The sequence below is a fragment of the Schistocerca gregaria genome, chromosome 1 (assembly GCF_023897955.1).
Source record: "Schistocerca gregaria isolate iqSchGreg1 chromosome 1, iqSchGreg1.2, whole genome shotgun sequence".
In the NCBI taxonomy this organism is placed as follows: Eukaryota; Metazoa; Arthropoda; class Insecta; order Orthoptera; family Acrididae; genus Schistocerca; species Schistocerca gregaria.
Window position 1 is genome coordinate 350709116 of NC_064920.1, and position 13785 is coordinate 350722900.

The window sequence follows — 13785 nt, forward strand, 5'->3', positions numbered from 1 at the left end:
TGGGAAATTCTGGAACGCTTGTGTACAAACTAAATTGAGACCATAGACTTACTAAATAAAAACGGTTGAGACACTTCTATCATGCGAATGTGTACATCGCTGGTCGCAGATGTAAATACTAAATAGTAGATTTTGTTTACATGTGTTAGTTTGCAGTGTGACATTGTATGACGAGTTTTACGTACGTGGAGAGGGTAATGCAAGATTAGATTAGATTAGATTAGATTAATACTTGTTCCATAGATCATGAATACGACACTTCGTAATGATGTGGAACATGTCAGGTTAATGAAAGATGTCTGTACAAGATATTACATTACACAAAATATTGCATGACACTAATGCTTAAGTTAGTTTTTTTTCCCTCCCTTAATTTATATATAAAAATTCAGCCAATGAGTAGAAGGAGTTGTCATCTAGAAATTCTTTTAATTTATTTTTAAATGTTTGTTGACTGTCTGTCAGGCTTTTGATGCTGTTTGGTAGGTGACCAAAGACTTTTGTGGCAGCATAATTTACCCCCTTCTGTGCCAAAGTCAGATTTAACCCTGCATAGTGAAGATCATCCTTTCTCCTGGTGTTATAGCTATGCACACTGCTATTACTTTTGAACTGGGCTGGATTATTAACAACAAATTTCATAAGTGAATATATATACTGTGAGGTTAACGTGAGGATCCCTAGATCCTTAAATAGATGTCTGCAAGATGACCGTGGGTGAGCTCCAGCAATTATTCTGATTACACGTTTTTGAGCAATGAATTCTTTTCTACTCAACGATGAATTACCCCAGAATATGATACCATACGAAAGCAGTGAATGAAAGTAGGCATAGTAAACTAATTTACTGAGATTCTTATCACCGAAATTTGCAATAACCCTAATAGCTTACGTAGCCGAATTCAGACGTTTCAGCAGACCATCAACCTCTCATCAATGGACACACCTAAAAATTTTGAAAATTCTACCTTAGCTACAGACTTCTGTTCAAAGTCTATATTTATTACTGGAGTTGTGCCATTTACCGTACAGAACTGTATATACTGTGTTTTATCAGAATTTAAAGAGAGTCTGTTTGGTGAGAACCACTTAATAATTTTGTGAAAAACATCATTTACAATTACATCACTTAGTTCTTGGTTTTTGGATGTTATTACTATACTTGTATCTTCAGCAAAAAGAACTAACTTTGCATCTTCATCAATATGGAATGGTAAGTCATTAATGTATATCAAGAACAGTAAAGGACCTAAGACCAAACCCTGTGGGACCCCGTGCTTGATAGCCCCCCCCCCCCCCCCAGTTTGAGGAATCAGCTGTTGTATTAACATTACATGAACCACCTATTTCAACTTTCTGCATTCTTCCAGTTAAGTATGAATGAAACCATTTGTGCACTGCCCACCTCAAACCATAATGATTTAGCTTATCTAAAAGAATTCCATGATTTACACAGTCAAAGGCCTTTGAGAGATCACAAAAAATACCAATGGGTGATGTCTGGTTATTCAGAGCATTTAATATTTGATCAGTGAAAGCGTAAATAGCACTTTCTGTTGAAAAGCCTTTCTGAAAACCAAACTGACATTTTGTTAGTACTTTATTTTTACATATATGGGAGGCTACTCTTGAATACATTACTTTCTCAAAAATTTTTGATAGGGCTGTCAGAAGAGAGACTGGGCGATAGTTGTTGACATCCGACGTATCCCCCTTTTTATGCAAGGTTTTTACAATGGCATATTTCAGTCTATCGGGGAAAACACCCTGCTCCAAAGAGGTATTACATACGTGGCTGAGAATCCTACTTATCTGTGGGGAGCAAGCTTTAAGTATCTTGCTGGAAATGCCATCAATTCCGTAAGAGCTTTTACTTTTCAGTGAGTTTATTATTTTACTGATTTCAGAGGGAGAGGTTCGTGGAAATACAGTTGTTTCAAACGGCACAGGTATGGCCTCTTCTATTAGAAGCCTTGCCTCTTCTCGTGAAGATCTAGATCCTACTTTCTCCACAACATTTAAAAAATGATTATTGAAAATATTTCCAATTTCAGATTGTTTGTTAGTACACTTGTCATTCAGTTTTATGGCACTAAAGTCTTCCTGTGCTCTTGGTTGCCCTGTTTCCCTTTCAATAATATTCCAAATTGCTTTAATTTTATTATCAGAGTTACTGATCTCAGACATGATACACATGCTTCTGGACTTTTTAATAACTTTTCTTAGTACCGCACAATAGTTGTTATAATATTGAACTATTTCGGGGTCAGTACTCCCTCTTGCTGAGGGAGAGTGAAAAAAACCTAGAAAATAAAGGTAAAAGTAACCAATAGTGCGGAATGACACACTTCGTTTCAAATAAAATATTTGCCTCAGCGGAAAAATAAATTGAAGCAAATATCTCTACAGAACTGACATAAATAGCTTCATTAAAACATTAATGCTTGATTGCCAATAACGTGGAAATAATATAAACCAGAAACCAGATGGCAGTTATAAGAGTTGAGGGACATGAAAGGGAAGCAGCGGTTGGGAAGGGAGTGAGACAGGGTTCTAGCCTCTCCCCGATGTTATTCAATCTGTCTATTGAGCAAGCAGTGAAGGAAACAAAAGAAAAATTCGGAGTAGGTATTAAAATCCATGGAGAAGAAATAAAAACTTTAAGGTTCGCCAATGACATTGTAGTTCTCTCAGAGACAGCAAAGGATCTGGAAGAGCAGTTGAACGGAATGGACAGTGTCTTGAAGGAAGGATATAAGATAAACATCAACAAAAGCAAAACGATGATAATGGAATGTAGTCAAATTAAGTCCGTTGATGCTGAGGGAATTAGATTAGGAAATGAGACACTTAAATTAGTAAAGGAGTTTTGCTATTTGGGGAGCAAAATAACTGATGATGGTCGAAGTAGAGAGGATATAAAATGTAGACTGGCAATGGCAAGGAAAGCGTTTCTGAAGAAGAGAAATTTGTTAACATCGAGTATAGATTTAAGTGTCAGGAAGTCGTTTCGCAAAGTATTTGTATGGAGTGTAGCCATGTATGGAAGTGAAACATGGATGATAAATAATTTAGACAAGAAGAGTAGAAGCTTTCGAAATGTGGTGCTACAGAAGAATGCTGAAGATTAGATGGGTAGATCACATAACTAATGGGGAGGTATTGAATAAACTTAGAGAGAGGAAGAGTTTGTGGCACAACTTGACTAGAAGAAGGGGCCGGTTGGTAGCACATGTTCTGAGGCATCAAGGGATCACCAATTTAGTATTGGAGGGCAGAGTGGAGAGTAAAAATCGTAGAGGGAGACCAAGAGATGAATACACTAAGCAGATTGAGAAGGATGTAGGCTGCAGTACGTACTGGGAGATGAGGAAGGCTTGCAGAGGATAGAGTAGCATGGAGAGCTGCATCAAACTAGTCTCAGGAAACAACAACAATATAAAATCAGGAAATTGGAACTACTAACTTATTTTGGTCTTTCATGATTATGAGACAGCATATGAATGCACTTGATAGCTACCGGCCACAGAAATCTGTTTTGGTATCAGTTGACGTGGGAGCTGTAAACGAAGAGACCTGCAATATCACGAAGCATATTCACGGGTTACGTGGAGAAGAAACCCCTCTCCATCCATAACTCAGCTTTCTCTGCGCATGCGCGAATCTGGCAGTTTGGGCGCACCGAAAATTTTTTCCAGGTAGCATGTGGCTACTTGCTTTTACTGCTCGTACCGCAAACAGCCACGCTTTAAGTAGCCAGAAGCGGGAGAAGGCACTGCTCATAAGCGAATTCAGCTCTGCGCATGCGCACGAGCCCACTGGCATCTGCTCAAACGGACCTTCTATCAAGCGAATGTGTACATCGTTGGTCGCAGATGTAAATACTAAATACTAGTAGGTTTTGTTTACATGCTTCAGCAAGTGGAGTTTGTGGTGTGACATTGTATGACGAGTGTTACGCACGTGGAGAGGGTAATACAAGAGTGACAAAACGTAGAAAATAAAGGTAATAAATTTAAGATGTGCCCTTTTTGCTTTACGATCTAACATTGCACATTCAGCACAGCGGTGTGAAATATTTCGTTACAGACACAATGGTACGAATGGAATCTGTGCAAACTTTACTTGGTCATCAAGGACGGGTATGGAATGTTAGCTGGCATCCCCAAGGATCATTTCTGGCAAGTTGTGGAGAAGATAAAACAATTCGAATCTGGGGTAGAGAAGGCGAAAAATGGATTACTAAAGCAGTTTTAACTGACGGTCATCAAAGGACTATCCGTCAAGTAGCATGGTCTCCTTGTGGAAACTACCTAGCGTCAGCAAGTTTCGACGCAACTGTTGCTATTTGGGATAAAAAATCAGGAGAGTTTGAATGTAATGCAACGTTAGAAGGTCATGAAAACGAAGTAAAAAGTGTTTCCTGGTCAAAATCGGGACAGCTACTTGCAACATGCAGCAGAGATAAAAGCGTGTGGGTGTGGGAAGTTGCAGAAGATGATGAGTATGAATGTGCAGCTGTCTTGAATGCACATACACAAGATGTTAAGAAAGTGTTGTGGCATCCACATCTTGATATATTGGCTTCCGCCAGTTACGATAACACTGTGAAAATTTTTAGGGAAGACCCCGATGACAATGATTGGATTTGTGCAGCTACTTTGAGTTCTCATGAGTCAACTGTTTGGGGCTTGGCTTTTAATCCCACGGGCTCACGACTTGCAACATGTAGTGCTGATCTAACGGTAAAAATTTGGAATGAATACCTCCCAGGTAATTCTGAAGGAATTGTGACACCAGGAACGGATGCTGTGTGGAAATGCGTGTGCACTTTGTCAGGTTATCATAATCGTACAATTTATGATATTGACTGGTGTGGGACGACAGACCTCATTGTAACAGCGTGTGGTGACGACAATATTAGAATTTTTAAGGAATCTCCTGATTCTGATAGAAATGCCCCGACTTTCTCTTTATTGCACACATGCTATGGAGCCCACACACAAGATGTTAACAGTGTTTCATGGAATCCTACGTTTCCTGGTTTATTAGCATCTGCAAGTGATGATGGAGAAATAAAAATTTGGAACTGCAGTGATTATTAAACAAATGGACAGTTCTGTTAACTCTTGACCTAGACATTCCGTTGCTGCTAATGCACAGTGAAAGACAGATAAAACAGTTTGAAGCATATGCATAAATTCATCATTTCTGTGAAGACAGTAACTGCTAGTACACATATTGTCTCTGTTTTCTTTTTATGTATATATAATAAAGATTTTGTTTTTTGTTTAGAGTATAAATTTGGAATGAGGTTTTCCCAAATATTTCACTTACTTAAAAATTAATACTACTATTATGAACTGACATGAGCTACCACAAGAGTAATTATAATTGGTCTTCGAAGGTGTGCCTCCTGCAGTTGCATTATGACAAAAATAGAGTCAGTGAAAGTGTCAGATTCCACCTGTCTGCTTTGACTCATATTTACCTGTTAGTGTAGCAAGCTTCATAAACAGGTTTTTTCTAGGCAAAGTATAGCAGTGACATCTTAAAGTTGGGATTTAAAGTAGCATTGGTTGTGTTACTTTCTTTCAGATATAGTGTTACGGAGAAATCGGGTTTAATAGAAAATGAAGCTGCATGATAGAGCATTTAGGGAAGACTCAGTATGAAGGGTGGGCATCTACCTGTAACTGGGCCTTCAGTCTACAGCCACTGACCTTCAGACATTACCATAAACTTTAAAGGAATCTTCAGCGTGCTAGTTCATATGTTCCCCAGTCATACTGTCATCATCAGAGGAAGCCTTAATCATTCCAATGGTCAATTGGGAAAATTATAGTTTTGTAACTTGTGTTTCTGGTAGGACAGCCTATGGAACAACACTAGACACTTTCTCTGAAATTACTTGGAAGAAATAGTTTAGAAGCTCACACATGACAGAATTATAATTAATGATGATAAATAGGCTTGACATCTTTGAAAACGACCATATCAGGACTCATAGCAAAAATGATTACCAAACAACAAAGGGCAACTAAAACAAATTTAGGCCTACATGTGCAGCAAACTAGATAAAGGAGACAGTAGTGTCATATCTCATGGAGGCATTTAGCTCTAGGCAGAAGCATGTAGAGGAACTGTAACTCAAATCTGGACAAATTGTTGGCCACCCGTAAAGAGAGATGTATCTAGCAGAACACTCCATTATGAGAGGTAGTATAGTCTGTGAAAAGAAACTTTTAAATAAACACTGTAATTGGAGAACAGTCCTGAGAACTATAGACACAGAGATGCTAAATGAGATGCATTTGGTTATCATAAGGACAGTGAATGAAACTTCAGAGACTGCCATATAGAATTTTATCAAAAGACATGTAACAGAACCCAATGAAATTCACATGCTAAGGATGCTGGTGGCATCAAGAGTTACTGGTCTGTCCAGACACTCATGTTGACACGGGAACCACATTTGAGGGTAGAAAGACAAAAGCAAAATTTTCAAATATTCCTTTGCAAAGGAAGATCCAGGAGTACTATTCCGGATTAATTATCATACTATTAAAAAAAAAAATATTTTCAGTGGCACTGAAGAGCTGCTGAAATAACTAAATTGGAGCAAGGCTCCGTGGCTTCAATCCTTACCTAATCAGATACTATCCTAACTTGCAACTGATTTAAGCCCCCTCTTAACTGTACTAAAATGTATAGCTGTTGGACAGGATACTGTGCCCAATGTTTGGAAGTAGGCACAGATCCCTCCTGTCTGCACACAAAACTACATTCTTATTGATATACATCTCTAGTAGAATCTTAAGAGATGTTATGAGTTCCCGTATAATGAAGTACCTCTTGCAGGATGACCTCTTCCATCCATGTCATCTAACATGAATTCTGAGAGTCGTATATCAAAGCAGTTAGGTGGATGCAATTTTCGTTGTCTTCTGAAAAGCATTTGGCCCAGCACCACACCAATACTTACTAATAAAAGTACTATGACATGAGGCATCAAACTAAATTTATTACTGGATTAAGCAATTTTTGCTACGAAGGATGAAGTACAAAGTTTTGGATAAAGATTTATTGACAGCTGTAGAAGTTACTTTGAGGTGTGCACTAGGAAAAAGAGTATTATGCCCATTACTGTTTATGAAGTACATTTATTTATTCTCAAGTCAGAAACATACAAATACACAGGCTGTCAGACAAGCCAGGAAACAGAGCAAGTATACTGGGAAAATACAATATCACAACCGGCCATAAAATCGCAACGTCCCAGGCATTCATAGTGGTATGAACGATATCATCATCAGTAGTGGTTGTTGGGCACAGAAGGTGGAAAAATATATGGCTTGTGTCTACTCTTGTCCACATTCACACAATGTGTCATGAACACCAAAGCCCCATTTCTTCATATCACAGTACAGGCTTTCCATACCAGATATTACTCACATTTGAGAAGAACATAGAAGGAAATTTCTCGATGTTGATAAAACTGACAGTTCTTAAATTATATATATTCATTACTATACATATAATCTTCATTATTATTATTATTATTGTTTTTTATATTATTCGTTTACCACTCAAATTGTCATATTTACTCACTGAGGAAGTCAGTCTGATATGAGAGAGGGCCTGAATTTCCTAACCTTGCCATGTGAAACAAACACACTAATAAATTTCCATGCCAATCAGCTTTCAGATACTGACCTGAAAGACAACAGTACCACATGTTATTTATTTATTGAGATCCTATAAAACCAATACAGTGGGAGATTCACTTGGCTGTAGGATGTCAGATTATTACACACAAAAAACCATCTTTCAAGAGGGGGATAGGTATGAAATGAAACACACATTAATAGGTATTGACAAAATTACACTTTAAAAAGTTAAAATAAATGCAGATCTTAATAGGTACAAAAAAAAAAGTAGGAAAAGAAACATAGTAAAGTTAGCAATGGTACCAACTATCATAATGTGTAAGAGAACATCAGATTTAATTAAAAGAAAAAATCAATTAGAGTTAACATTTGAAATGTTCTTCAACGAAATAAAAGGAATTGTGTATTAGGTAGTGTTTGAGCTGTTGTTTAAATTTGGGAAGCTTGTGGACAAGTGATTTCAGTGATGGTGGGAGGGATTGAACATCTTGCAGCTCATGTAATGGTCTACTTTTTGTAAAATACTAAGGGTTTTTAATTCATAATGGAGGTCTATCTTCCTTCTGGAATTGTGAGTATGGTATGAACCATTAGTTTTATATAGTTGCTCATTTTTACCAATGAAACATAAGATGGAGTAGGTATAGTGCCATGCAGTTGTCAGTATCGCTAATTTTCTATAAACTTTGTAAAAGAATGGTTAGGCTGGACTTTGCTCATTATCCTAATAGCACTCTTTTGGGCAAAGAATATTTTTTTGAAAAGTGGCTGATTACTCCAGAAAAGTATGCCATACAACTATAGTGCATGGAAGTAACTAAAATAAGCAGTTTTTGTGGTGTTTTGGTCACAGACAGTGGAAATCATACGAACAGCGAATGTTGCTGAGCTGAGTTTTTTGAGAAGTTGTAAAATATGTTCAGACCATTTTAGATTGCTATCAATGTGTGCATTTAGGAACTTGGATGACTCAACTGGTAGTAAGTCACTGCCATTACGTTTGACACTTAATTGATTCTCCACTTCTTTACTTACTTGAAAGTGAACAAACTGAATCTCGTTATCATTTAGTGATAACCCTTATTTTGAAACCAATTAAGTACTTCATTAAAGACAATATTGGCTGATTCCTCAAGATTGTGGTTGGGAATTTTGTTGATGAGGATGGAGGTGTCATCAGAGAAAATAATTAAATGAGTTTTAAGGCTAGTACACAAGGGGAGGTCATAGATAAAGATGAGGAAGAGAAGGTGGCGAAGTACAGAGCACCGAGGAACACCACAGACTATAGAGCCCGAGCTAGATGACACAGAGTACTCCTCAGAGTCATTCAACATGACCATCTGCTTCCTTCAAGTTAGGGAGGATTTAATCCATTAACCAACTGATCCACATATACTATAATATTCAGCCTTTGTTAAGAGAATTTCATACTTAACACTATCAAATACCTTAGAAAGGTCATAGAAGATGAGATAATCTATTATTTAAAGACTAAAATTTGATGAGTGAAGTAGAAAATAGCTTGTTCTGTTGATAAACTCTGATGAAATCCAAAATGGCTACTTGTTAGTGGAGAGTAGCCTTAGATACGGCTGTTAAAAAGGAGATAAGTCGATAGTTGGTAATGTCAGTTTTATCACCTTTTTAAAAGGGCTGTTTGACAATAACATACTTTAATCTCGCAGGAACAATTCTGTGCTGGGTGGATTCATTGAATATATTGCGTAGTATTTTACTTATTGGTTTATAAAGTTCCTTCAGTAATATTGAAGAGATACCATCAATGCCAGCAGAATTCTTGCTCTTGATCTCTCTAATTAGGCTATATTCTCAATTTCATATACTGTATCAAGAGACATTTTGATGTGCTTGGTTTTATAACTAATACCTTTTTGAAGGGGTAACATGGCTTCATTAAAAGAACATGTTTTTCCAGTTTGAGCAGCTGATGCCAAAAAGTGGTGGTTAAAAATGTGTCTAATTATTTCAACATTTTCCTATTTGTTTTAATTTCTATGGTATTTTCTATAGCAAGTATTTTACCTGTTTCCCTTTTTATTATAGTTTTAATTTTATTATTAGACATCAATTTCTGATTTTATAGAAATACTCTTTGCCTTTCTTAGAACTTTTTTAAGGACTTAGTAGTAATGTTTTTCCTTTTAGACTATATTTGGATTTGAGTGAGGCATACAGATTCCTCGTCCTTCTGCAAGAGGTTTTGATACCCAAAGTTAACGAATTTTTATTAGAATAGGTTTCATGTTTGAATTTGGCAGTCCTTTTAGGAAAGGCCGATTAGAATAGACATTTAAATTCAATTAGAAAAGCATTATACTTGTCATATTAGGGTTTCCATCCATTCTATTCGTATATGGAGCATAGTAAGAATTGCTTTAATGTCTCTGTGTGTGCCTTAATTGATCTTATCTTGTCATTGAAGTTCCCACAGAAACAATAGTGCACATACAGGGTTGTAGAATATTTCTCAGTTCAAAGTTTGTAACAATGCTTTCATCGAATGGTTGGTATTTTTATCTTCAAACATCGACCAGATCAGATTCTTCATCATCTCCATTATACTTTCCCATGACTTAACTGAAGTTACGCCTGTTTATGCTGCCTTTCTCTCCCCATATTTGAGCAATATTTTGAGGTGCGAGACGTAAGTGATTTGTAATTAGTCTCTTTGTAAACTGACTGCATTTTTCCAGTATACTCCCAGTGAACCAAAGTCCGCTATCTTGCCACTGCTGCGAGGGAACCTATACGTTCATTACATTTCATATCCCTACAGGCTGTGGTACTCAAATATGTATATGAGTTTACTGATTCCAATTATGTGTCTTAGATGTTGTAGGATACTATTTTGCACAGTTTTTCCAAACATCTAAAGTAAGTTGCCAAACTTTGCACCACTTTGAAATTTTTGGAAATCTGAATATTTGTGTAGGTAACACTTCTTTGTAGATAGCTGCAAGTTACTATTAATGTTGTTTGCCAGGTCATTAATATACAACATAAAAATCAAGAGACCTAAACACTTCTTTGGGGCATGCATGGAGTTACTTCTGCTCGTGTTGATTCTCCATCCTAGATAATATGCTGCATCCCCACCAAGAAATCCTTAATCTAGTCTTGCATTTTGTTTGATATGATCATATTTTGTTAGTAAACATACTGGTGCTACCATGTTAACTGCTGTTTGGAAGATAAAGAAGGGTGGCATGAATTGTGACAGGTTAGACTCATGGAAGAGCATTACAGAAATGCTAAAAACTTGAACTGGCAGATGCTAGAAGGTAGACAGAAGCCTACTTAAAATTTTTCTAGAACCAGTATTAAGTAAGGACTATACTATAGCTCTCTACGTCTCCCATTATGTTGCAGACTGCAATTTAAGAAGTATGAACTGTCTGATGCTTTTTTAGGTCAGGAGAAAAGAAATTAATATAAAGAACTATTGAATTTGAAAGAATCCATATCTGTAATGATATATGAACTCTGAATAGAAAAACAAAAAGAAAGCAGCCATTAAGGAAATTACAAAACAGTTTAAAGACAAAATGTAACCATTATCATGAAAATCCTTTTACATGTATCACTATGTCGGAATTTAAATACTTATACTACTTAAATAACTGACATGTGGCCATATTGCAGAAGGCTTCCTGAGAGACAGGTTGTCCTTTTTCTGGAGATATGTTTCTGATGTCATTATGTTGGCAGCTCATGGTCTCGCAGTAGCATTCTCGCTTCCCTAGCGCAGGGTCCCAGGTTTGATTCCCAGCGGGGTCAGGGATTTTCACCTGCCTCGAGATGACTGGGTGTTCTTGTGTTATCTTCATCATCATTATCATCATCATCATCTCCATTACGGTCGGAGGAAGGCAATGGCAAACCATCTCCACTAGGACCTGGCCCAGTATGGTGGTGCGGGTCTCCCGCATCGTTCCCCTACGCTCTGTCAATGCGTGTGGGACTTCATCATCATCATCATCATTATCAGTGTCATTCTTACAAGCTTTCGTTGGCTATAAAATTACACTGATCTATCATGAATATATTGAAGAGGAATCTGGGAGGCCTTTTCTGTAGCCTGAAGCCTGTAGATAATTGTGAGTCTACTGTGACTCAGCAATAAGCTTCCAGATGTACTGACACCCATGACATATGGCATAAATGTATAACAAGTGTGTGATCTGGAAATGGGTCTGATTCTGTAGGATGAGTGGAGTAATGAGTCATGGAAATGAAAGAGAAATAATATTGACTCATTCTCATACCGTGTTCTCAGGTTTTCAAACATTAATACTTTCCATACTCAATAAAGTTTTTAGTTAGTGGTGACTTAAGTTGAAGATCAATATTACAAGCAGTGAAGCCCAAAATTTCAGAGGCCCATAATATTTTATGGTAGAATATTGTCCTTATGAAACAATCACTTATTGTGAGTAGGATAAGATCCTTAGCAACAATATGCCAATATGATGGTTAAATTTCATTGAAAAGATTTTCACTGCATTCAGTGTATCAGCATCACATTCACCTTAACGACTTTAGTTTTTAACTGCGTTCATCCAGGCTTTATGGTTGAGTAATTGATGTGGCTGCTAGTAGCTCAATGTAAGGTTTTCCTGTTTTAGAAATCCGCCATTTCTTCTGTACACAGATCTTCTGTATATGACACGCAGAGATACTGAATTATATGAGCAACTTGGCATCTCCAGAGAACAAGAGATTTGTGCTAGCAAGCAGTTACTGTTCAAATCAGAACATAATGGGGGAAAATAATTGAGACCTTATGCTAATGATCGTGCAGCCCTATTGTTACAAAGAACAGATGAAAAGATAATATTCTAGAAAAAGATGTTAAAAAGCTCCAAGGAATGACTTTGACATAACACACTGTTATTTGTTGGTTGGCTAGGGGCAAGAAAAGTAAAGTAGTTGCTTGGGGGTGAAAAAGTAGAATACCAAAGTTTTGTGAAGTTATCTATTGCAGAGCAGATGTTTTCAGTGAGCTGAGTATGAAAGCAGTAGCAAATAAATAAGTTTACAAAGGAAGATAATTAATTTTATTGAACTAAAAGCTCAAACAAATTCATGGAAAGAAAAGGATTAAAAAAAAAAAAAAAGAAACTGGAAAAGAAAAAGTAAATGAGGCTGATGTGAACAGTGAATAAACAATTTTTACAAGCCTCACACTGAATTTTTGTGGCTTAGTGAATCTGCAACCAATATTTAACACATATTGCAGTATTTCTAATATCCGGATCAGTTCCTGAGAGATAAGAACTACTGTCTGAATTTCTTAGTTTGCCTTTTTTTCCCCTTTTCATAACCTCTGTAAGTGCTGTAGTACATGGGGAATATCTGTTCCACAATGTATCATCTACTTTATTCAGTTCATACATTGAGTAATGTTCCATAATAAAAGTGTTTGGGAAAATATACGGATCTCACAGATAACTTCATTCACTTCACACTTTCGTAAATGACTAATAGAAAGATCTGCAATTGCACTGGCAGAGAAGTAGCGAAACATCTTCATTCCACGGATTTGTCAGTGATCTGAAAATTCTGCTCCTAGTGTTAAATTTTTAAGGAAAATTGCCACACAATGCAACGTCTGCAGACTATATGTTCTATGGAATGGTCAATGATTCCAGAATTTCTATTATTCATGTGGCAATGGGAAGCATAATTTTTATTCATTGGCAGCTGGAGTTACAGTATAACTATTGCACTTAGTTATATTTGAGAAGAGCAGGGTTTAGGGAGGTTTTGACTATCCTCTCTTGGGTTTTCATCATTTACATAACTCATAAAAGTAAAAAAAACTCCTACAACTGGGCAGATACTACTCTCCACCAATCCTCTTTCTTCAGCAAAGGTTGGAAGTTTCCAATACATAGTAATTTTTTTAAGTAAAACAATAAAGTTATAGAAGCTACAAATATGGGAAATTTAAAAAAAATGAAATGTCAATTTTGTACAATACAATTTTTTATGATGCTGATTTGTGAAACAGTCTACCTTCTAACATTCTGTGACACAAAGTTATGTAAAGTTGGTTTATTGTTGCACCTGTCACTGCCATGTCAGTCTC

At 36.7% G+C, this 13785-nt stretch overlaps 1 protein-coding gene across 2 annotated transcripts in view; it reads left to right on the forward strand.

Moving 5' to 3' along the window:
- Window positions 1-3836: 3836 nt before the first annotated feature.
- LOC126345320 (probable cytosolic iron-sulfur protein assembly protein Ciao1) overlaps window positions 3837-13785 on the forward strand; it is an 83086-nt gene continuing 73137 nt past the window's right edge. Inside the window, exons 1-2 of one of the 2 annotated variants that reach the window (XM_050002093.1) lie at window positions 3837-4006; window positions 4090-5303. In XM_050002093.1, coding sequence (XP_049858050.1) covers window positions 4095-5105 — 1011 coding nt within the window. In that variant the 5' untranslated portion in view covers window positions 3837-4006; window positions 4090-4094 and the 3' untranslated portion in view covers window positions 5106-5303. Of the gene's footprint in view, window positions 4007-4089; window positions 5304-13785 lie in introns of those variants that run through there. The other variant, XM_050002092.1, reaches the window with a different exon arrangement.